Source organism: Theileria equi, apicoplast (genome assembly GCF_000342415.1).
Source record: "Theileria equi strain WA gcontig_1105316255047 apicoplast, whole genome shotgun sequence".
Lineage (NCBI taxonomy): Eukaryota > Apicomplexa > Aconoidasida > Piroplasmida > Theileriidae > Theileria > Theileria equi.
Window position 1 is genome coordinate 25884 of NW_004675960.1, and position 21997 is coordinate 47880.

Below are 21997 nucleotides of genomic sequence, written 5' to 3' on the forward strand. Positions count from 1 at the left end.
ACAACCTACAAAACAAAAACCTCTTACTATATTGAAAACCTATAGTAGGGACTAAATAGAGGGGACAAAAAATAGATACTGTCCTTATAATATATAGTTACAGTTTGTATTTTTAAAACAAAGAATAAAAAACCTAATAACTAACACTAGGTTAAGAAAAAAAAACCCAAAATTTATAAAAAAATTTAAATTAAGCAGGAAATACCAGTACTATTTTGTAACGCCCCTCAAACACGGTGTGTAAACTAACACAACCTACAAAACAAAAACCTCTTACTATATTGAAAACCTATAGTAGGGACTAAATAGAGGGGACAAAAAATAGATACTGTCCTTATAATATATAATTACAGTTTGTATTTTTAAAACAAAGAATAAAAAACCTAATAACTAACACTAGGTTAAGAAAAAAAACCCAAAATTTATAAAAAAATTTAAATTAAGCAGGAAATACCAGTACTATTTTGTAACGCCCCTCAAACACGGTGTGTAAACTAACACAACCTACAAAACAAAAACCTCTTACTATATTGAAAACCTATAGTAGGGACTAAATAGAGGGGACAAAAAATAGATACTGTCCTTATAATATATAATTACAGTTTGTATTTTTAAAACAAAGAATAAAAAACCTACTAACTAACACTAGGTTAAGAAAAAAAACCCAAAATTTATAAAAAAATTTAAATTAAGCAGGAAATACCAGTACTATTTTGTAACGCCCCTCAAACACGGTGTGTAAACTAACACAACCTACAAAACAAAAACCTCTTACTATATTGAAAACCTATAGTAGGGACTAAATAGAGGGGACAAAAAATAGATACTGTCCTTATAATATATAGTTACAGTTTGTATTTTTAAAACAAAGAATAAAAAACCTAATAACTAACACTAGGTTAAGAAAAAAAAACCCAAAATTTATAAAAAAATTTAAATTAAGCAGGAAATACCAGTACTATTTTGTAACGCCCCTCAAACACGGTGTGTAAACTAACACAACCTACAAAACAAAAACCTCTTACTATATTGAAAACCTATAGTAGGGACTAAATAGAGGGGACAAAAAATAGATACTGTCCTTATAATATATAGTTACAGTTTGTATTTTTAAAACAAAGAATAAAAAACCTAATAACTAACACTAGGTTAAGAAAAAAAACCCAAAATTTATAAAAAAATTTAAATTAAGCAGGAAATACCAGTACTATTTTGTAACGCCCCTCAAACACGGTGTGTAAACTAACACAACCTACAAAACAAAAACCTCTTACTATATTGAAAACCTATAGTAGGGACTAAATAGAGGGGACAAAAAATAGATACTGTCCTTATAATATATAGTTACAGTTTGTATTTTTAAAACAAAGAATAAAAAACCTAATAACTAACACTAGGTTAAGAAAAAAAACCCAAAATTTATAAAAAAATTTAAATTAAGCAGGAAATACCAGTACTATTTTGTAACGCCCCTCAAACACGGTGTGTAAACTAACACAACCTACAAAACAAAAACCTCTTACTATATTGAAAACCTATAGTAGGGACTAAATAGAGGGGACAAAAAATAGATACTGTCCTTATAATATATAGTTACAGTTTGTATTTTTAAAACAAAGAATAAAAAACCTAATAACTAACACTAGGTTAAGAAAAAAAACCCAAAATTTATAAAAAAATTTAAATTAAGCAGGAAATACCAGTACTATTTTGTAACGCCCCTCAAACACAGTGTGTAAACTAACACAACCTACAAAACAAAAACCTCTTACTATATTGAAAACCTATAGTAGGGACTAAATAGAGGGGACAAAAAATAGATACTGTCCTTATAAAAAGGGGTTTGTTTTTTTTTAAACACCGCCTAAAACACCACCCCCCCCCCCAAAAAAAAAAACTAAAAAATAAGCGCAAATCCTAACTACTCATATAACACACCACATCCAAAACCCATACCCTATACGTCCTGCCTACCCTACCGTTCACCCTTAAAACCCCAATTATTATAAAACCCCCTTATACGTGTAAATTTTTGAAAAAACACCAAAAATCAGATTCGAACTGATTACCTATGGTCCTTCAAACCATTACTCTAACCTATTGAGCTATTTTGGTACGAACATAAAATAAAAAACAACTCCTCAAGTTGGGGTCGAACCAACAATAAACCGATTAACAATCGATTGCTTTACCAAATTAAGCTACTAAGGAAAAACTCAAAACACAAAATTTTAAACCACTTAAAACACAAAACCAAAAACAAAATATAAACACACCAAACTAAAAAAAACTAAAAATATAAACACCAAAAAACATAGAAATCCAACAACTTAAAAAACAAAAAAAAACAAAAAAGTAAAAAAAAATAAAACACACAAAACAACTAACACTAAAATCACGAACAACATAAAAACCCTCATTTAGCGTTAGCTAAACTTTAAAACTACTGAAATAAGAAGCCAAAACAAACTTTAAAATAAAATTAATAGAAACTTCGTTAGTACAATTACTGTAAATATAAAAATCTATTAAACCAACATCAAAAGAAGGCGAACAAAGACCACTCAAAAATTTATTAGTGCAGGCACACTCTTTAACTGCTAACCCCGAACAATCTAAATTTAAAAAAAACACAAACTTAGAAATACCACTAAATTTTAAATCCCTAGCTAAAACAAAAGATTTACTATACACCCTAAAAACACTTCTAGGAACACGAAATTTAGCCTTCCTTAATTTCTCGATCCAAGCGACAGCCAATAAAACTGCCTTCAACGTGTGGCCATTAGTTAACGAACCGTAAATCCAGTGATTATTAAAAAAATTATGAACCGTGTACCGAGTTATTAATTTTAAAAACTTTCTATTAAACAATTTAACCAAATAAACAAAAGTAACATAAATCCCCCTATTATTTAATATAGAAAAAAACTTATACAACCTAAATAAACTAACTGCAGTATACGTTAAATCTAAAATATAAACACCATTAATAACCCTGTAAACACCATCAACAGATTTAAAAGGTTTACAACCAGAACTTAAATGTAAATTACTACTTAATAAAGACTCAAAACTTAAAAATTTCATACTTAAAAACAAAAAAAATATTAAACACACTATAAAACCCACCATTATATTTTATCTATGCGTAATACCCCCCCCCCTACCTTTATATCACACCATAAAATATCTGTACCACCCAGACCCTACAGGAATAAAACCTGAAGAAATTAAATTCGATTTAGAATCCACCTTCCACTCAACATTATCCTCCAACACTAAACGTTTTAATGTTTGTAGTGTGTTTTGAAAACTTAAAGAAGAAAAAACACCACAACTTATAAGAGTATATCGTGTAACACCAATTAAGTAAGGCTTATACTCCTCGCTATCGTACCCACTAAGAACACTAGATAAATTGAATATATTCATAAACTTAACATTTATAACAGTACCCTCAGCAAACAACCCGTTAAAAGACCGACACACCACTACATAAGAAGACAACCTAGAAACAATTAAAGATAAATTAGAATATAAAACCCTAATAGTTTTAGAACTATATAAAGTACTCAGTGAATAAAAAAGACCAACAAAATAATAAAATAAAGAAACACAAGACGACTTATAAAAACCACAACACCTAACATAAAGATAAAAATAAATAGCCCCAACATAGTTAGGCACATTACAAACACCAAAAAAACTTAACGGAAAAACAACAACTCCAGGACCATAAATACTCGAATCACAAAAAAAAACCCTACCAAAACCCTCAAAACCCCCAAAGCTAAACTCACTAACCACTATATACCCCCCACAAAAATTAACGGACCCTACAAAATCTAAAGAACCACAAACAACACCACTAAAAAACCCAGAATTACACTCTAAATCTTCATAATAACCCTCAAAAAACTCATTAATAATATCTAAAGCAGGCTTATCGCCTAAACGTGAGGAACGTAAACAAGAAAACAACAAACCAGACAAAAAAGAAAAACCCCTATTATACACGCCCACACACGAGTTCAACCCAAACAAAGCACCCAAACTACTAACTAACCCTTCCGAGCACACACTACCACCAGACACACAAGAAGGAAAACCAACACTATTATAAAAAGGAAAAGACACTAAAAAACTACGTAAAAAAACCATAAAAACTTCTATAACAGCACACATCTATCAGTCGGGTACCCACTACTTTTAAACCGAAAACAACCAATATGAGAAAAAACACTAATAACCCCCCAAAACCTTAACCATAAAAAAGACAAAACAAAACCATAAAAAAAACACCTACCACCCCCAAAACCGAAACGAGAAAAAGAAGACAAACAACCACCTCCAACAAAAAACCTCCCAAAAGGGACAGAAAAACCAACAAAAGAAAACCCACTAAAATACGAAGAAGTAAGAGAAGAATTAAAAACACTAAAACACTCAAAAGAGCTAAACTTACCTTTACTACAGGCATCATCCTCTCCCCTTAAAGAACACAACACCGGAGACGTCCCCAAATGAAAAGTTTTAAGTAGCATCTGTGTACTGGGCTCACCTATAGCCTGCCCACTGATAATCCCTTTATTATAGCCGCAAACATTAAACCTACTAAAAGAAATACCCACACACCGACAACAAACAGATTTATTACCCCAACAAAACCAAGGAGAAACTATACAAACAACCCTGTAAGGATCATATAATCTACACTTAGAACCACAACAAGCTTCCTTAACATACAAGTCCCTCAAACTTTCCACCAACCTACGAGTTAAATACCCAGAATCCGCAGTACTAAAACTACCCTCCATAATACTCTTACGCACGCTAAACAAAGAAAAAATAAAATCCCTTAAAGAAACCCCACAAAACAAATTACCTAAAAAATACATGTCCCCTCCTTTTTTAAAACCAGTCAAACCTCTATTCTTAAATATCTGAACAAACTGATTATAATTAATCTTAAACCCTAAATCAACAAAAACATTAAAAGAAGAAAAAATACAATCTTGATATAAATAAAACTTTAATAAAGACATAAAAATCTTTAAATTACGCCCAACATCACCCCCACCGACACCACATAAAGAAACAGGCTCCAATTTACAATCACTAAAAGAATAATTAAAAACAAAATCAGAAGAATACTCAAAACCTAAAGCAACAACCTCTTGAAGATATTTTTCTAAATTAAACAAACCACAAGAAGATAAAATTTTAGCATTTCTATTAACCAAACCTATAGGACAAACCATTTTTTCTATATAAACACAATTATAACAAACTAACCAAAAACCGCCCCACAGAAGAACAATAAAAATCACCCAAAGAACCTAACCGACACATAACAACACCGTCCACAGGTAAGCACCTAGCGTTCTCAACCTCTAAAACCGCATTACAATTCTCAAAAATATAAAAATTAGTAAACCTAAAATAGTTAAAAACAGAAAAAACATAACTCCCAGCCGAAGAACCCTGAGTAGGGTTAAAAAGTGTTTTATTAGTTGTGGGGGAATATAAATTAACAGAAGGGCGCAACATATATAAAGACTCTAACATAGACGACCTATTTAAAATACTAAAAACCCCCATTTGGTCCCCGTCAAAGTCCGCATTATACCCCACACACAGTAAAGGCATAAACTTAATAACCTCACCCTCAGAAAAAACCGGAGTAAAGGACTGTATGTTCATTTTATGTAGGGTAGGAGCCCTATTAACTATCACAGAACAAGAAGTTAAACGCTTAAACTTACCGAACTTATCATGAATTAGTCCTTTATAAACTATTGACTCATCCACGCCTTGTAAATTAGCAACATAATTGTTATCAGGCCTATATAGCCCATAAGTTAATAACATACTACTCATAAACCCGTAAGGTAACCCTACCTCGGACATAGATAAACCAGGACCAGGAACAATAACTGCCCTACCAGAATAATCGACTCTAAAACCCAACAAGTTCTGCCTAAATAACCCATACTTCCCTTTAACCCTGTCATATAAGGTTTGATCATTCTGAAACAAAACTCCCAAATCAGAAAAACTTAATAAAACACTAACTAAAAAATTAAGAATAAAAATATTCTTAACACTGTAAGTATAAGGAGACTCCTCAATAATTTTATTATTTGTATTAATGATGTGGTTATATAAAGAATTCAATTTAGTATTCAATGATATGGTTCTATTATCCAAAGAATGAACCCTCAGACCACAAGGCAACACAGGAAAAAGAACTAAAAAAATCTTTTTAAACAATTCTATAGAACCATAAAACTTAGTTAAAGAAACAAAACGAGAAGTTGTCAAACTACTATATTTAGCCGCCCCCCTACATTTAACACTAAAAACACCAAAAGATGAAATAAATGTATAAACCAAACTAACAAAAGAAACAAACTTACCACAAACAAAACCCATAGAAGCAAACAAATTATCATCCTCCCCACTAAAATCAGACCCAGAACTAAACAAAAAACCCAAAAACAAACTATCTTTAAATTTAACCCTAAAAGAAGTTAATATCTTATCAAAAAAAGAATAAGCAAAACAATGTAAAACAGGAAAATTAAAAAAAATAGACCCAAACCGATACTTACGTCCTATATTATAACCCATAATCGAACCGCAAAAACAACACAAACGCCTTAAAATAGGAACAGAATTAAACCCGGAAATACGACCACATTCTCTATTACTACAAACATACAACCTACCAAAAACCTCCTCACAAAAAATACCGCCCACACGAAATCTTTTACGTTTGTGCAGGAAAGGAGAAGAGTCGTGAACAATACCAATAATATACTCACCACCACGATTTCTGACTACAGATTTAATAACACTTTCAGAAGATAGTAAAGAAATACGAAGACAGCTATACATAAACACTTTAACCAAAAACTAAAAAACACCACAACTTAAAAACCAACAAACAAAAATAACTAAAAACACTAAACATTAGTAAAAAACCCAGGAGAAAACTTAGAAACCTCACTAACCCTTATATCTATAAGTACATTCTTAAGCTCCAACACCAAAGATTTAAAAATCTCCGAACAACCACCAAAAGAACCAAAAGAAATAAAAGCTTTATAATTCGTTTTAACATAGGCCATCTCTCTCAGGTTATAAGACACTCCATGAGCTTCTAAAGCCCAGACCTCCATCTCACCAAACCTTTGGCTCCCTTTATTAGACCTACCCTGTACAGGTTGTTGTGTAACAAAACTATACCTACCTACCGACCTATATTGATGTTTGCTCTTAGACGTATGCATAAGCTTTAAACAATAAGACAAAGCTAAATGAGCATAACTCTTAAGACGGTACCCAGTTTTAAAATCTTTTAAAACACACTCAGAACCGTTAACCAACCCACCGTAAAAACTACCCCATAACCTATCAGAAAACAAACTTATAAAAGAAAACAAACAAGATTGTTTAACATTTACAGGAGCTTTAACCCTACAACCTAACAGACCTCCATTATAACCGCAATGACCCTCCAAAAACTGCCCAACATTCATACGCGCTAAAGCGCCTATAGGACTAGTAACAGAAGAAGGGCACAAATCAAAAGAGGTGTAAGGCATGTCCACAGCATCTACTATCTTGGAGATAACCCCCTTATTACCGTGCCTACCACAGACCTTATCACCCACGTTAACACGATCCACCTTGGAAACAAAAAACCTAATATATAAATACACAAAATTTCTAGCAGTAAAACCACTATCAAGCTGACGAAACCTATTATATGAAAGCACACAAGACTGCACTATACGGCCCTCACCACCAGTTTTGACCTTGACATAATACCTGCTCGTACACAATTTCCTGTTCTTATAAAAAACTTTTCTAACCAGCTTAACCCGTCTCTTCCCTTCGAACGAAGAAACCTCATACCTAATTTTAGACATTAAAACGTAATCCTCAAACACATACCTAACCTTACTAAAAAACCCAGAAGCCCGTTTAGCTTTGACAAACCACCTATTATACTTACGAAGCCTAGGGAGGGTCAATTCCACATACTTAAAATGATCTATGGACAAATACATCTCATAAACATCAAAAGAGACAGAAGTTAAAACATCATCAAATAAAAGACTTTTATTAACTATAACAGCATCTTCGTGTTCGTACCCATAATACATCCCGTAATTAACAACATTATTAAACCCGACAGAATATTCTAAATTTTCCACATCTCTAGGAACTGCTAGGATTTGCCCAATATCAACACGCTCCCCCTCCCTAACTATAGGCGTGTAACAAGAGTAAGAATCATAATCCGAAATGTTAAAAGGAGAAAAATGATAATCAACAAACCTATCCTGTTCGTCCTGTACCGACACAGAATAACTAGTCACCTCCACAACCACACCTACACATGAAGAATAAACACACCTAGAAGAAATAGCGTCAGTAACTTGATTATACTTCGTAAAAACATAAGGAACCGAAGAATAAACAAGAGGCAAAGCCTGCATATGCATCTTAGAACCCATTAAACCCCGACAAGGATCATCATTAAACAGAAAAGGAATAACCAACTCAGTTATAGAAAGAACACTAGATAAACCACTAGTAACACCAAACCCAGAACCCTCAAAAGAAACATTACCGTCTTTAAACCTCCCGTTAAAATACGTTTCGTACCCTTTAAACCTAGACAAACTACCTTTAACCTTTCTAAAGTTAAACTCTTTAACCCCTACATTAACCAACGCCCTCGAAAAAACATCCAAACTAAAAGCTAAAGACTCCGAAGACAAACCACTAACAGACGAATAAGCCCTAAGCTTAAAATCACACAGAACAACACCACTAGTAATTAAAGATAAAAGACCACAAGTTTCTCCATCAGAAGTATAAAGCATATTAATAAAACCAAAATACTCACTTTTAACCCCTCTAAAAGATGGACTAACAATAAAACTATTACTAGACGAACTAGAATACCCAAAAACATTAATCTTAAACTTGTCGTGAATACACGATAAAGTATTTAACTGATTAGCGTAATGCAGAACAGGATTAACCAACAAATTCTCCTTAAATAACACTACACTAAACGACTCCTCCTCCGATTCGTAACAATCTAATAAGAACCTGAAATACCTAATAAAACGACGAAAACTAAAAGAATACCTCACTAAACCAAACACAATATCAGTTAAACTATTAACATATTTAGTAGACACTCCGTCCCCGCCTAAAGACAACTTATTCAAATACCCCACATTTAACAAACGGGAAAAAACATTAACAACCTCAACAGAAACAAAATCAAACAAAAAAGAACGTAAATAAAAATCTCGTGAATACCTAAAAAAATAACTAAACTTATCTTCATCAAAACATAAAGAAGAAAGAAAAGCAACATCACCACAAGAACAATTTAACCCTAAAAAATAAAAAAACCTACTAAACCCACCAACAACACCGTCAAAACCTTTATAAGACGTGCTGTATATACAAAACCTCAAAAAACCAAAACCATCTAACACACAAGAAAACCAAACATCAGACTGAAACTTAATAATGTAACGTTTAGCCTCAACACCGCAAAAAACAAAAGAAACACACTTAACAGAAGACTTAACATATAAAATAGAAACTCTATTATAACCCTTTAATATCACCTCACCCGAAGGGGAAATTTTAGGAATATTTAATATATTGTAATTAACGTAAAACTCCTTTACAGAATTAAAAGAAAACTTTAAAGGAACACAAACAACATAACACGAAGTAAAATTCTTATCTAAGTAATAATTAAAAGAATCGTCAACGTCTTCCGAATTAAATTTTACCGAAACATGATTAATATAAGGAGTAAATTTAACCCCTTTATTGTAAACTTTCTCCCTACCCCCTCTAATAAAACTTATAGTCCTTTTAAAAAGAAGATCTAAATTATTAAAAAAATAATCAAAATAACTAAATACAGAAGGAGAAAGGAAAAAAGAATTATACATTTATGCTAACCTGTCTTATTGCAAACCAAAAAACCTCGAATATGTTATATTTTTAGCTATAACACGTCTAACACGTTTAGAAACGTTATAATTAAAACGTATAACATGAGAACGTACATTAGACTTAAAAATACCATAATACTTCCCACTAGTTAACGTCTTAAACCTTTTACCTTTACGCCCAATAAACCGATCATAAAAAACAAAAACCATACTTTTACACTAATATCTAAAAACCGACTTTAAAAAAAAATAACACTTTTATCTGCCGTACATATAACGAACATTAAAACAGTTAAAATATTTAACCAATTTAGCGTATTCACAATTTCTTTTATCAATAACAAACAGACAAAGTTTAAAAATATTAAAACCGCATAAATAAACCCTATATAAATACCCAACAAAAAACTTACCAGAATAAAAATTCCTTCTAAAATAAATATCACTTCTAACATTTAAATAGCATTTAACCCCACAAAACTTACAATACACACTCTTCAAAGACATGTATTTAAGCTTTTTAAACCTAACTTTACAAGCAGAACTTACCGTATACACCATCACTAACACCAAAAACCTAAACACACACACAATAACTCTTTATAAATGAAGTAAATTATTACAAACATTACCGGATAAAAAAGAACCTACTTTTAGGTACTTACAGATAACATACCCATTATTGTAAAAAATTTTCTTTTTATAGCTTACCCCTCCCAAACCACAATAAGAACCACAAATAACTGAATAAGTCTTATCAGACCTCTTACCCTTAACACGAGATTTTAAAATTAAATTACTGGAAACAATCATATTTTTTAAAAGATTTTTAAAGAAATAAAAAGAGAACATGAGACTCTAACTCATATAACCTTAACCTCAAATTAAGTACATTAACACTTATGTTAGTTCTCTATAAGGGAAAAACCACAAACAACCTTTAAATAAAAAAATCAACAACCCCACCCTTAAGAGGGCTAAATAAACAACAAAAAGAATGAGAACAAACTGACTTAAAAATATCCTCAACACCACTTATAAAATCAAAAAAAACCTCACTATTCCTTTTAAGGGGCCTAGACCCATATAACTTATTATAAGAGTTCAACACAAAATCCTTACCTACACAAGAAGAAAAAGAAACCTTCTTACGACTACTCATGCAAAAATCATAAATAAACTTATCGAAAACTCTACTACAGTCAGATAACCCTAAAGAATTAAAAATAACAATATCATTAAGCCTATTTAAAAACTCAATTCTAAAAAACTTATTAATAGAATCTAAAACCTTATCTCTATTAGGCGTCTCTACATCAGACCCACATGTATAACCCAAATTACTTGTAAAAACTATAAAAGACTTACCAAAATCAACAAAAGAACCATTAGCTAAAGTTAGCCTCCCATAATCTAAAATCTGAAGCATAAGATCACTTATATTTTTATCCGCTTTTTCAATCTCATCAAAAAGAACTACATAATATTTCTCCCCAGAAAGTTTAGAAGATAAAACACTATCCCTACCGTACCCCACATAACCCGGGGGGGCACCTAACAATTTAGAAACGGAATGAGACTCCATAAACTCACTCATATTAAAACGTATTAAATCTTCGGAAGACCCGCACACAACACCTGCTAAAACTTTCGCCAACTCTGTTTTCCCGGACCCGCTAGGACCACACAGTAACCAACTCCCTAAAGGTTTCCCGCCGTTACCGACATCACCACCAACCTTAGTTAAACGAACTAAAACAGATTTTAAAACCTCAGGCTGCCCTATTATTTTACTATTAAAAACTTCTTCAAACCTACCACTAATCCCACAACTTTTTTCCGGTCTTTTATATTTTAAAAAAACTTTAAAATTTTTAACAATATTATAAATATAGAAAACCTCAGAACGTAAATAATCTAAAGATTTAAATTTCAACTTATGGTAAAGAAACCGCTTAAAAAATAAAGATTTAATACTAGATATAAACTTAATAGAAAACGAAAAAGAATCCCACACTTTCAAGTCAAAAAAACCACAAGAAAAAGAAAGCTTATTAACTTTTATAAAATATTTAACCCTACCAAGATCATACCTACAAGAGGAAACAATAAAAAACACAGAATAAACCCCCTCAAATAAATAATCCCCTAAAAAACAAGGATCAACTTTAAAAAAAGAATCACAATAATTAAAAAAAATTAAAATATTACGATCACTAATTAAATAAAAATCTATATTAGCTTTATCCGCACAATTAAACAAACCACAAGAGGAAAAAAACACTTTTTTAAATTTGGATAAAACCAAAGTATTTCGAGAAGATGGGTATTTTAAAAAAAAACCCTGCTTTAAGTAAGACCATAAAGATAAATTTTTTTTATCCACCTGCAAAACAGTTAATTTATCTTTTAGTCTGAAATTTTCTAAAAAATTAGAAACTACACTGTAACTATAGATATCCTTTTTATTTTTATTAATTAGATAAGAACTGATAAAAAAATAAAGACTTAAAAAAACGTCTAAATCAACAATTCTTAACAAATTAAAAAAATAAAAATATTTCTTAAACAAAACAGAAAAAAAAGAAAAAAACAAAGAAACCATAATAAAAGTTTAAAAAATATATGTGAATTTTTTATTGTGACGTGATAAGTTAACTTTAACGTTAGAGTCTGTTTGTATTATTTTATCTATATTGTTTAAAATAAATCTAGACCCTTTTAAAGGCGAATAAGATAAGCAAGACAAGAAAGCTTTAACCTTACTACTTAAATCAAAATTTTTGAAATTAAAAATTTGTTTTTCTATTAAATTATATAAACTATGTAATGTGACTGGATTAAATATTAATACATCATTTAATCTGTTTAAAAACTCTGGTTTTAAGAATTTGTTTAAAGCTGATATGATAGAGTTTCTGTACACCGAACTTATAAACGAATACCCAGTAAAAGATTTTAAAATATCACTTCCTAAATTACTTGTAAATAATATTATAGTTTGATTAAAATTACTAGTTTCTCCTTTAGAGTTAGTTAAAATTCCTTCATCTAAAATTTGTAAAAACAATGAAAAAATGTTTTTATGAGCTTTTTCAATTTCGTCAAACAAAATAACAGAACAAGGACATTGTTTAATTTTTTCTACTATCCCGTCTTTATCCTCATGCCCTATATAGCCTGGAGGAGAACCTATTAATCTTGAAATTGAATGTATTTCTTTGAACTCACTCATATCATACCTCAATAAATTAGTTTCTGTTCTGTATAAATAAGCCGTCAGTATTTTTGCTAACTCTGTCTTACCCGAACCGCTAGAACCACAAAGTAACCAACTTCCTAACGGTTTATTTACGCTTTTGGTTTTTATGGTTGTTATAATATTTTTTATATTTTTATTTTGCCCATATATAAATTTTGTTAAAAAATTATAGAAAATATATTTGTTTAAGTTTTTTTCTTGGAGAAGTATTTTATATATTTTTAGGTGTTGGGGATTTTTAATTTTTTTGTAGGTTGTGGTTTCTATTACGTTTGTTTTTAATGCGTTTGTGTATTTTTTGTTTAAATTTAAATCTTTTAGTGTGGTTTCTAATTTTTTTATTTTTTTTATAGTAATATCATTGATAATATTATATATATATATAATATTATCAATGATAGTAGTGGTATTATCATCATGTTTATTATATTTGTTATTTAATTTAATTAATATTAGGGATTTAAATAAGTTTATTTTTAAATTAATATTGATCACCAACAAGTCATGTTTACTATATATTTGTTTTAATGAGTTTTTATCGGTTGTTATGTAATTATGGTTTAAAGGTAAAAAAACATAATTTTTATCTTCTCTATTTTCTATTGTGGTTAAAGATTTATTTGTAAAAGTTAAATTATTTTTTATTAAATTTAAAATATTTTTAAACGAGGTTAACACTAGTAGATAATTTTTTTTCAGTATTTTGATTAACTTTTTCAAATTTGTTAAATTTTTATCTATTAGGTACGTTTTGAGTTTTGTTAGTTTTTTCTTTGTTGGTTTTGTTTTTTGTGTTAGTTTGAAGATGTTTAAAGTTAAATGTTTGTATGCGTTTCTGTTTGTTTGGGTTTTTGTTTCTTTTATTTTTTTATATAGGTGGTAATATTTATTTTTATATATAGTTGTTGAGGGTTTTTGTGGGTGGTTCTGTAGGGAATGTAGTATAAAATTTTTTAATATATTTGTACAGTACAACATTGTTTGTGTTTTTGTGTTCTTAACGATATTTTTAACGGTATATAACAAATTAAGTGTTGATAGAAAAAACAAATAAACCCACACCAGAAAAGGAGTTTTTATTTGTTGTTCGTTTTTGGTGTTATTAGGTGGTTTAAAATTACTAGTAGTATTATTTTTATTATATTTTTTGTTCTGTTAGTTATCATTTTATTTTTATTTTTAATCAAAAAAAGGTTTATATTTTCGGTTTTTGTGGTGTGGTGAAGTAATTTTTTACTTAAAGGAAGGTTTTGTTATTTGTGGGGTTTGGTGTTGGTTTTTGAAAAGAAAAAATTTTAGTTTGAAGAAAAAGGAATTTAACCTTTATTTCCGACGTCAAAGATCGATGTTTTTTCTTTTAAACTATTCCTCATTTTATTTAGTCCTGTGAAAGTAAAAGGGGTTTTTACCGTTTTTTGTTTTAAAGTCGAAGGGTTTTTTAGGTACCCTTATAGCTTTTTTTCTTATTATAGGATTTTTTAGACTGTTTTTTGTGTGGTTGATAGTTTTAATTTAAACTACGACTTTTATCTTTTCTACGGTTTTATTTAAGTCTCCGTCTTTTACTTGTCACGGTTAGTGGGAAGTTTTAGAAACACGGATGGTTTTGAGTTTTGTGTTTCTGTTATATTTCCCTCTTATGTGACAGCTTTAAAAAGAGTAACCTAAAGGCGAGTTGTAGGTTATTTTACCAGAGAAAATCGAAAGGGTTGTCCTTTATACCTTTGGCCCTGTGTTGTGGGTTAGGTGTTTTTGTAATTTTAAACTACGATTTTTGTTTTTATGGTTTATTTTTATTATTTAAATTTATTTTTTTGGGTCTCATAATGTGTAAAAAGGTTTGGGTGTTGTTGGTTTTTATTTTGTAAGGAATAAATTTTTTATATAAGTTAGTATTTTTGTTATTGGGTTTAGTATTACTAGTAGTTTTTGGGGGGTTGGTTTTGGTGGTTTGTTGTGTGTGTTTTTGTGGTTGTGTGCGTGGTATAAATCTATACATAGGGCGTCTGCTTTGTCTGTTTCTGTTACTAGTTTTTGTATTATTTTTTGGGTAGTTGTTATTAGTTGTTTTGTGGTTTTTAGTATTGGTAGGTTTTTTATTATTAGTTTGATTATTGTTATTATGTTATGGGCTATAAATACTGAGTGTAGTATAGCTTTTATAATTTGTTTTTTATCTGTTGCTGTGAATGTTATTTTTAAAAAAATTGATATAATATTTTGTGGGAGTTTCATTATTTGGTTTTTATATGTTCATTATTGGTTTTGTGTTTTGGTTTGTTGTTTTTAATATATTATTATAGGAGTTTGTTTTTTCTGTTAATGTTTTTGTTGTTTAAAGAGTTGGTTTTTATTTTTTTTTAGTAGGTATGTTTTTTTTATAAGTGGTAACTTTCTTTGAGTGTGTTTAGTAAGTGTGGTGTAGGTGTGTGCGGTAATATATTATTTATTTTTGGTATGTTATATTGTTTTTTTTTATGTGTTTTTGTTGGTTTGTGTATAAGTAATAATTGTGTTGTGTGTGTTGTTGTTGGTTGGGTTATACGAAAAGTGTTTTTAGGGGGGGGGTTTTGTTTTTGTTTTGTGTGGTTTTTAATTAATTTATAAGGGAGAAGGGGTTCTTTTTTGACAAATATAACATAGAAATCGATGTTTTATACACTAAAAGCTTGTAAGAGATATAAACCACAGTTACATAAGCATATAAAGGATTGCGGTCTGTAACATACGTAATTCATAAACCACCAAAAAGCACTTACCGGAATGTGTAGTATCCAAAATAATGTTATTATATAAATGTCTACCCACCATCTTGACGGTTTAGGTGCGTTGTTGGGTCTTATGTATCTGTTTAAAGTTGAAAAGAACTCAAACATGTCCCTACGTTCTTCCCATTTACCATATAACATTGTTTTTATAAATTCTACTTCTGATGTCTTGTAGTAGTATTTTTGTATTAAGTATATGGTTAAATATTTTAGGAACGTATAAATGTCTGTTACAGTTGTTTTTATTTTTTGGTATATATCTAATCTCCCTCTTAGGTGTAGGTTTAAATTTTTGTGGTCATCTTCTTGGAAGAGTTGAATACATAATTCTAGATATGATTTTTTGTAGTAATATTTATCTAGTAAGTATATTAAACACGATACCATGTGGTTTAACAGGCTAGGGAGTTTATACGTTAATAAAATTTTTACGTATTTTGTATAGTTGAAATTTTTTATTTTTTGTATATTTTTAGGTGTTACATTTTTTCTGTACCACCTTATAAGTCTCACTATACGTATAGAGAAGAACCAAAGAGTGTTGTCTATACATCTGTCGATTTCTAGTATGTTATTTATTGTTTGTATTTTTTTGTTTGTGTTGTTGTATATGTTTTTTAGGTTTTTGTTTAGTTGTTTATTCATCTTGTCTTAGTTTTTTTAGTAGTATGTGTGTTATGTAAGTGTATATGTTATAAATTAGTGTTAGTAGTTTTTGTGTTTTTGTTTGTTGTTTTTTATGTGTTAGGCTGTGGTTGTGTGCTTTATACATGTCGATACATATATCGTCTGCGTTGTCTAGGGCTTCTATTACTTCTATAGTTATTTGTTTTACCATATTAGTGTATTCTATAATAGTGAACCCCCAAACTACAAAAACTCTAGGTACGAAGTGGGTGTAAGTATATTTGTGGTATATTCTTAGTATTTTTATAAAATTTATAATATTTTTTATGTTATTTAATGTTTGATATGTTAATAATAGTGTTGCGAATATGGTTGTTATTTTTATTGTTTCTTTTAAAGTTTTTATTATTATTCCGGTGTGTGTCATTTTTTTATAGGTTTAATTTTTTGATGTTTTGTTTTACTTTTTTATGTGTTTTTATAACTGTAGTATATGCCGATGTCACTATTGTTAGAATTTTTTTTGTGATTTTTTTTAGTGTTTTTGTTTTTTTTAGGTTGTGTATGTTTGTTTTTATTTTTTCTACTATATACTTAGGAAGTTTATAGGTTAGACATCTCCAAAGTATAAAATATGTTTCTGTGGCTATTGCTTCGTGTGTAGGCCATAAAGGCATAAGGTAGAAGTAGTCTACAGGTTTATGGAGTGTTTTTAATAATGTGTATATTATTCCTATTATAATGTCTACGGTTAAAACTATTATTTTATTTATAAGGAATTGTGTTGCTGTTATTATTATTAGGGTTTTTATTAATAGGTTGAATGTGTTCATTTTTATTAAGGGTTGTTTTAATTTTTTGTTGGTTTTTATATAGTATGGTGTTGTTGTATATAAGGAGGTGGTGTTTTATACGAAAAAAGTGTTTTTAAGGGGGGGGGGTTTTGTTTTTGTTTTGTGTGGTTTTTAATTAATTTATAAGGGAGAAGGGGTTCTTTTTTGACAAATATAACATAGAAATCGATGTTTTATACACTAAAAGCTTGTAAGAGATATAAACCACAGTTACATAAGCATATAAAGGATTGCGGTCTGTAACATACGTAATTCATAAACCACCAAAAAGCACTTACCGGAATGTGTAGTATCCAAAATAATGTTATTATATAAATGTCTACCCACCATCTTGACGGTTTAGGTGCGTTGTTGGGTCTTATGTATCTGTTTAAAGTTGAAAAGAACTCAAACATGTCCCTACGTTCTTCCCATTTACCATATAACATTGTTTTTATAAATTCTACTTCTGATGTCTTGTAGTAGTATTTTTGTATTAAGTATATGGTTAAATATTTTAGGAACGTATAAATGTCTGTTACAGTTGTTTTTATTTTTTGGTATATATCTAATCTCCCTCTTAGGTGTAGGTTTAAATTTTTGTGGTCATCTTCTTGGAAGAGTTGAATACATAATTCTAGATATGATTTTTTGTAGTAATATTTATCTAGTAAGTATATTAAACACGATACCATGTGGTTTAACAGGCTAGGGAGTTTATACGTTAATAAAATTTTTACGTATTTTGTATAGTTGAAATTTTTTATTTTTTGTATATTTTTAGGTGTTACATTTTTTCTGTACCACCTTATAAGTCTCACTATACGTATAGAGAAGAACCAAAGAGTGTTGTCTATACATCTGTCGATTTCTAGTATGTTATTTATTGTTTGTATTTTTTTGTTTGTGTTGTTGTATATGTTTTTTAGGTTTTTGTTTAGTTGTTTATTCATCTTGTCTTAGTTTTTTTAGTAGTATGTGTGTTATGTAAGTGTATATGTTATAAATTAGTGTTAGTAGTTTTTGTGTTTTTGTTTGTTGTTTTTTATGTGTTAGGCTGTGGTTGTGTGCTTTATACATGTCGATACATATATCGTCTGCGTTGTCTAGGGCTTCTATTACTTCTATAGTTATTTGTTTTACCATATTAGTGTATTCTATAATAGTGAACCCCCAAACTACAAAAACTCTAGGTACGAAGTGGGTGTAAGTATATTTGTGGTATATTCTTAGTATTTTTATAAAATTTATAATATTTTTTATGTTATTTAATGTTTGATATGTTAATAATAGTGTTGCGAATATGGTTGTTATTTTTATTGTTTCTTTTAAAGTTTTTATTATTATTCCGGTGTGTGTCATTTTTTTATAGGTTTAATTTTTTGATGTTTTGTTTTACTTTTTTATGTGTTTTTATAACTGTAGTATATGCCGATGTCACTATTGTTAGAATTTTTTTTGTGATTTTTTTTAGTGTTTTTGTTTTTTTTTAGGTTGTGTATGTTTGTTTTTATTTTTTCTACTATATACTTAGGAAGTTTATAGGTTAGACATCTCCAAAGTATAAAATATGTTTCTGTGGCTATTGCTTCGTGTGTAGGCCATAAAGGCATAAGGTAGAAGTAGTCTACAGGTTTATGGAGTGTTTTTAATAATGTGTATATTATTCCTATTATAATGTCTACGGTTAAAACTATTATTTTATTTATAAGGAATTGTGTTGCTGTTATTATTATTAGGGTTTTTATTAATAGGTTGAATGTGTTCATTTTTATTAAGGGTTGTTTTAATTTTTTGTTGGTTTTTATATAGTATGGTGTTGTTGTATATAAGGAGGTGGTGTTTTATACGAAAAAAGTGTTTTTAAGGGGGGGGGGTTTTGTTTTTGTTTTGTGTGGTTTTTAATTAATTTATAAGGGAGAAGGGGTTCTTTTTTGACAAATATAACATAGAAATCGATGTTTTATACACTAAAAGCTTGTAAGAGATATAAACCACAGTTACATAAGCATATAAAGGATTGCGGTCTGTAACATACGTAATTCATAAACCACCAAAAAGCACTTACCGGAATGTGTAGTATCCAAAATAATGTTATTATATAAATGTCTACCCACCATCTTGACGGTTTAGGTGCGTTGTTGGGTCTTATGTATCTGTTTAAAGTTGAAAAGAACTCAAACATGTCCCTACGTTCTTCCCATTTACCATATAACATTGTTTTTATAAATTCTACTTCTGATGTCTTGTAGTAGTATTTTTGTATTAAGTATATGGTTAAATATTTTAGGAACGTATAAATGTCTGTTACAGTTGTTTTTATTTTTTGGTATATATCTAATCTCCCTCTTAGGTGTAGGTTTAAATTTTTGTGGTCATCTTCTTGGAAGAGTTGAATACATAATTCTAGATATGATTTTTTGTAGTAATATTTATCTAGTAAGTATATTAAACACGATACCATGTGGTTTAACAGGCTAGGGAGTTTATACGTTAATAAAATTTTTACGTATTTTGTATAGTTGAAATTTTTTATTTTTTGTATATTTTTAGGTGTTACATTTTTTCTGTACCACCTTATAAGTCTCACTATACGTATAGAGAAGAACCAAAGAGTGTTGTCTATACATCTGTCGATTTCTAGTATGTTATTTATTGTTTGTATTTTTTTGTTTGTGTTGTTGTATATGTTTTTTAGGTTTTTGTTTAGTTGTTTATTCATTTTGTCTTAGTTTTTTTAGTAGTATGTGTGTTATGTAAGTGTATATGTTATAAATTAGTGTTAGTAGTTTTTGTGTTTTTGTTTGTTGTTTTTTATGTGTTAGGCTGTGGTTGTGTGTTTTATACATGTCGATACATATATCGTCTGCGTTGTCTAGGGCTTCTATTACTTCTATAGTTATTTGTTTTACCATATTAGTGTATTCTATAATAGTGAACCCCCAAACTACAAAAACTCTAGGTACGAAGTGGGTGTAAGTATATTTGTGGTATATTCTTAGTATTTTTATAAAATTTATAATATTTTTTATGTTATTTAATGTTTGATATGTTAATAATAGTGTTGCGAATATGGTTGTTATTTTTATTGTTTCTTTTAAAGTTTTTATTATTATTCCGGTGTGTGTCATTTTTTTATAGGTTTAATTTTTTGATGTTTTGTTTTACTTTTTTATGTGTTTTTATAACTGTAGTATATGCCGATGTCACTATTGTTAGAATTTTTTTTGTGATTTTTTTTAGTGTTTTTGTTTTTTTTAGGTTGTGTATGTTTGTTTTTATTTTTTCTACTATATACTTAGGAAGTTTATAGGTTAGACATCTCCAAAGTATAAAATATGTTTCTGTGGCTATTGCTTCGTGTGTAGGCCATAAAGGCATAAGGTAGAAGTAGTCTACAGGTTTATGGAGTGTTTTTAATAATGTGTATATTATTCCTATTATAATGTCTACGGTTAAAACTATTATTTTATTTATAAGGAATTGTGTTGCTGTTATTATTATTAGGGTTTTTATTAATAGGTTGAATGTGTTCATTTTTATTAAGGGTTGTTTTAATTTTTTGTTGGTTTTTATATAGTATGGTGTTGTTGTATATAAGGAGGTGGTGTTTTATACGAAAAAAGTGTTTTTAAGGGGGGGGGGGTTTTGTTTTTGTTTTGTGTGGTTTTTAATTAATTTATAAGGGAGAAGGGGTTCTTTTTTGACAAATATAACATAGAAATCGATGTTTTATACACTAAAAGCTTGTAAGAGATATAAACCACAGTTACATAAGCATATAAAGGATTGCGGTCTGTAACATACGTAATTCATAAACCACCAAAAAGCACTTACCGGAATGTGTAGTATCCAAAATAATGTTATTATATAAATGTCTATCCACCATCTTGACGGTTTAGGTGCGTTGTTGGGTCTTATGTATCTGTTTAAAGTTGAAAAGAACTCAAACATGTCCCTACGTTCTTCCCATTTACCATATAACATTGTTTTTATAAATTCTACTTCTGATGTCTTGTAGTAGTATTTTTGTATTAAGTATATGGTTAAATATTTTAGGAACGTATAAATGTCTGTTACAGTTGTTTTTATTTTTTGGTATATATCTAATCTCCCTCTTAGGTGTAGGTTTAAATTTTTGTGGTCATCTTCTTGGAAGAGTTGAATACATAATTCTAGATATGATTTTTTGTAGTAATATTTATCTAGTAAGTATATTAAACACGATACCATGTGGTTTAACAGGCTAGGGAGTTTATACGTTAATAAAATTTTTACGTATTTTGTATAGTTGAAATTTTTTATTTTTTGTATATTTTTAGGTGTTACATTTTTTCTGTACCACCTTATAAGTCTCACTATACGTATAGAGAAGAACCAAAGAGTGTTGTCTATACATCTGTCGATTTCTAGTATGTTATTTATTGTTTGTATTTTTTTGTTTGTGTTGTTGTATATGTTTTTTAGGTTTTTGTTTAGTTGTTTATTCATTTTGTCTTA

General features: G+C 29.4%; 7 protein-coding genes and 3 non-coding genes across 10 annotated transcripts, besides 36 other annotated features; all 10 read right to left on the minus strand. All coding sequences in view use genetic code 11, as the record gives it.

Moving 5' to 3' along the window:
• The first annotated feature begins 168 nt into the window (after positions 1–168).
• Positions 169–194: a sequence feature (AT_rich).
• A 223-nt stretch (positions 195–417) lies between these two features.
• Positions 418–443: a sequence feature (AT_rich).
• Positions 444–666: 223 nt separating this feature from the next.
• Positions 667–692: a sequence feature (AT_rich).
• Positions 693–916: 224 nt separating this feature from the next.
• Positions 917–942: a sequence feature (AT_rich).
• A 223-nt stretch (positions 943–1165) lies between these two features.
• Positions 1166–1191: a sequence feature (AT_rich).
• Positions 1192–1414: 223 nt separating this feature from the next.
• Positions 1415–1440: a sequence feature (AT_rich).
• Positions 1441–1663: 223 nt separating this feature from the next.
• Positions 1664–1689: a sequence feature (AT_rich).
• Positions 1690–2041: 352 nt separating this feature from the next.
• Positions 2042–2115, minus strand: BEWA_051090. The gene has a single exon. It is a non-coding gene; the product is annotated as a tRNA-Phe (tRNA).
• A 22-nt stretch (positions 2116–2137) lies between these two features.
• On the minus strand, positions 2138–2211 carry BEWA_051100. The gene has a single exon. It is a non-coding gene; the product is annotated as a tRNA-Asn (tRNA).
• A 32-nt stretch (positions 2212–2243) lies between these two features.
• Positions 2244–2321: a sequence feature (A-rich).
• An 11-nt stretch (positions 2322–2332) lies between these two features.
• Positions 2333–2371: a microsatellite.
• A 59-nt stretch (positions 2372–2430) lies between these two features.
• Positions 2431–3135, minus strand: BEWA_051110 (conserved hypothetical protein; the record flags this gene model as incomplete). Its single annotated transcript has 1 exon — positions 2431–3135. The coding sequence occupies one exon, from the start codon at positions 3133–3135 to the stop codon at positions 2431–2433; it is 705 nt and encodes a 234-aa protein (XP_025033554.1).
• A 42-nt stretch (positions 3136–3177) lies between these two features.
• On the minus strand, positions 3178–4188 carry BEWA_051120 (hypothetical protein; the record flags this gene model as incomplete). Its single annotated transcript has 1 exon — positions 3178–4188. One exon carries the CDS (start codon positions 4186–4188, stop codon positions 3178–3180), a length of 1011 nt encoding a protein of 336 aa, XP_025033555.1.
• A 1483-nt stretch (positions 4189–5671) lies between these two features.
• On the minus strand, positions 5672–6032 carry BEWA_051130 (hypothetical protein; the record flags this gene model as incomplete). Its single annotated transcript has 3 exons — positions 5672–5694; positions 5769–5848; positions 5905–6032. The coding sequence occupies 3 exons, from the start codon at positions 6030–6032 to the stop codon at positions 5672–5674; spliced, it is 231 nt and encodes a 76-aa protein (XP_025033556.1).
• Positions 6033–6971: 939 nt separating this feature from the next.
• On the minus strand, positions 6972–10004 carry BEWA_051140 (DNA-directed RNA polymerase beta chain, putative; the record flags this gene model as incomplete). Its single annotated transcript has 1 exon — positions 6972–10004. One exon carries the CDS (start codon positions 10002–10004, stop codon positions 6972–6974), a length of 3033 nt encoding a protein of 1010 aa, XP_025033557.1.
• Positions 9939–9966: a sequence feature (AT_rich).
• A 943-nt stretch (positions 10005–10947) lies between the features above and the next one.
• BEWA_051150 (conserved hypothetical protein) lies at positions 10948–11604 on the minus strand (the record flags this gene model as incomplete). Its single annotated transcript has 4 exons — positions 10948–10974; positions 11017–11129; positions 11160–11219; positions 11376–11604. 4 exons carry the CDS (start codon positions 11602–11604, stop codon positions 10948–10950), a joined length of 429 nt encoding a protein of 142 aa, XP_025033558.1.
• A 248-nt stretch (positions 11605–11852) lies between these two features.
• Positions 11853–11901: a sequence feature (AT_rich).
• Positions 11902–12191: 290 nt separating this feature from the next.
• Positions 12192–12217: a sequence feature (AT_rich).
• A 330-nt stretch (positions 12218–12547) lies between these two features.
• Positions 12548–12570: a sequence feature (AT_rich).
• A 51-nt stretch (positions 12571–12621) lies between these two features.
• BEWA_051160 (Clpb protein, putative) lies at positions 12622–14247 on the minus strand (the record flags this gene model as incomplete). Its single annotated transcript has 1 exon — positions 12622–14247. The coding sequence occupies one exon, from the start codon at positions 14245–14247 to the stop codon at positions 12622–12624; it is 1626 nt and encodes a 541-aa protein (XP_025033559.1).
• Positions 12784–12829: a sequence feature (AT_rich).
• Positions 13383–13452: a sequence feature (AT_rich).
• Positions 13600–13758: a sequence feature (AT_rich).
• Positions 13884–13935: a sequence feature (AT_rich).
• Positions 14027–14141: a microsatellite.
• Positions 14150–14170: a sequence feature (AT_rich).
• Positions 14212–14233: a sequence feature (AT_rich).
• Positions 14248–14398: 151 nt separating the features above from the next.
• Positions 14399–14451: a sequence feature (T-rich).
• Positions 14452–14569: 118 nt separating this feature from the next.
• On the minus strand, positions 14570–14641 carry BEWA_051170. Its single transcript has one exon. It is a non-coding gene; the product is annotated as a tRNA-Gln (tRNA).
• Positions 14642–15039: 398 nt separating this feature from the next.
• Positions 15040–15083: a microsatellite.
• A 378-nt stretch (positions 15084–15461) lies between these two features.
• Positions 15462–15491: a sequence feature (AT_rich).
• Positions 15492–16606: 1115 nt separating this feature from the next.
• Positions 16607–16775: a sequence feature (T-rich).
• Positions 16776–16962: 187 nt separating this feature from the next.
• Positions 16963–17002: a sequence feature (AT_rich).
• A 34-nt stretch (positions 17003–17036) lies between these two features.
• Positions 17037–17146: a sequence feature (T-rich).
• Positions 17147–17181: 35 nt separating this feature from the next.
• Positions 17182–17246: a sequence feature (T-rich).
• A 1128-nt stretch (positions 17247–18374) lies between these two features.
• Positions 18375–18543: a sequence feature (T-rich).
• Positions 18544–18730: 187 nt separating this feature from the next.
• Positions 18731–18770: a sequence feature (AT_rich).
• Positions 18771–18804: 34 nt separating this feature from the next.
• Positions 18805–18914: a sequence feature (T-rich).
• Positions 18915–18949: 35 nt separating this feature from the next.
• Positions 18950–19015: a sequence feature (T-rich).
• A 1128-nt stretch (positions 19016–20143) lies between these two features.
• Positions 20144–20312: a sequence feature (T-rich).
• Positions 20313–20499: 187 nt separating this feature from the next.
• Positions 20500–20539: a sequence feature (AT_rich).
• A 34-nt stretch (positions 20540–20573) lies between these two features.
• Positions 20574–20683: a sequence feature (T-rich).
• A 35-nt stretch (positions 20684–20718) lies between these two features.
• Positions 20719–20783: a sequence feature (T-rich).
• A 483-nt stretch (positions 20784–21266) lies between these two features.
• On the minus strand, positions 21267–21988 carry BEWA_051180 (conserved hypothetical protein; the record flags this gene model as incomplete). The annotated part of the gene is made up of 3 exons: positions 21267–21293; positions 21335–21672; positions 21862–21988. 3 exons carry the CDS (start codon positions 21986–21988, stop codon positions 21267–21269), a joined length of 492 nt encoding a protein of 163 aa, XP_025033560.1.
• Positions 21913–21996: a sequence feature (T-rich).
• Position 21997: the final 1 nt, after the last annotated feature.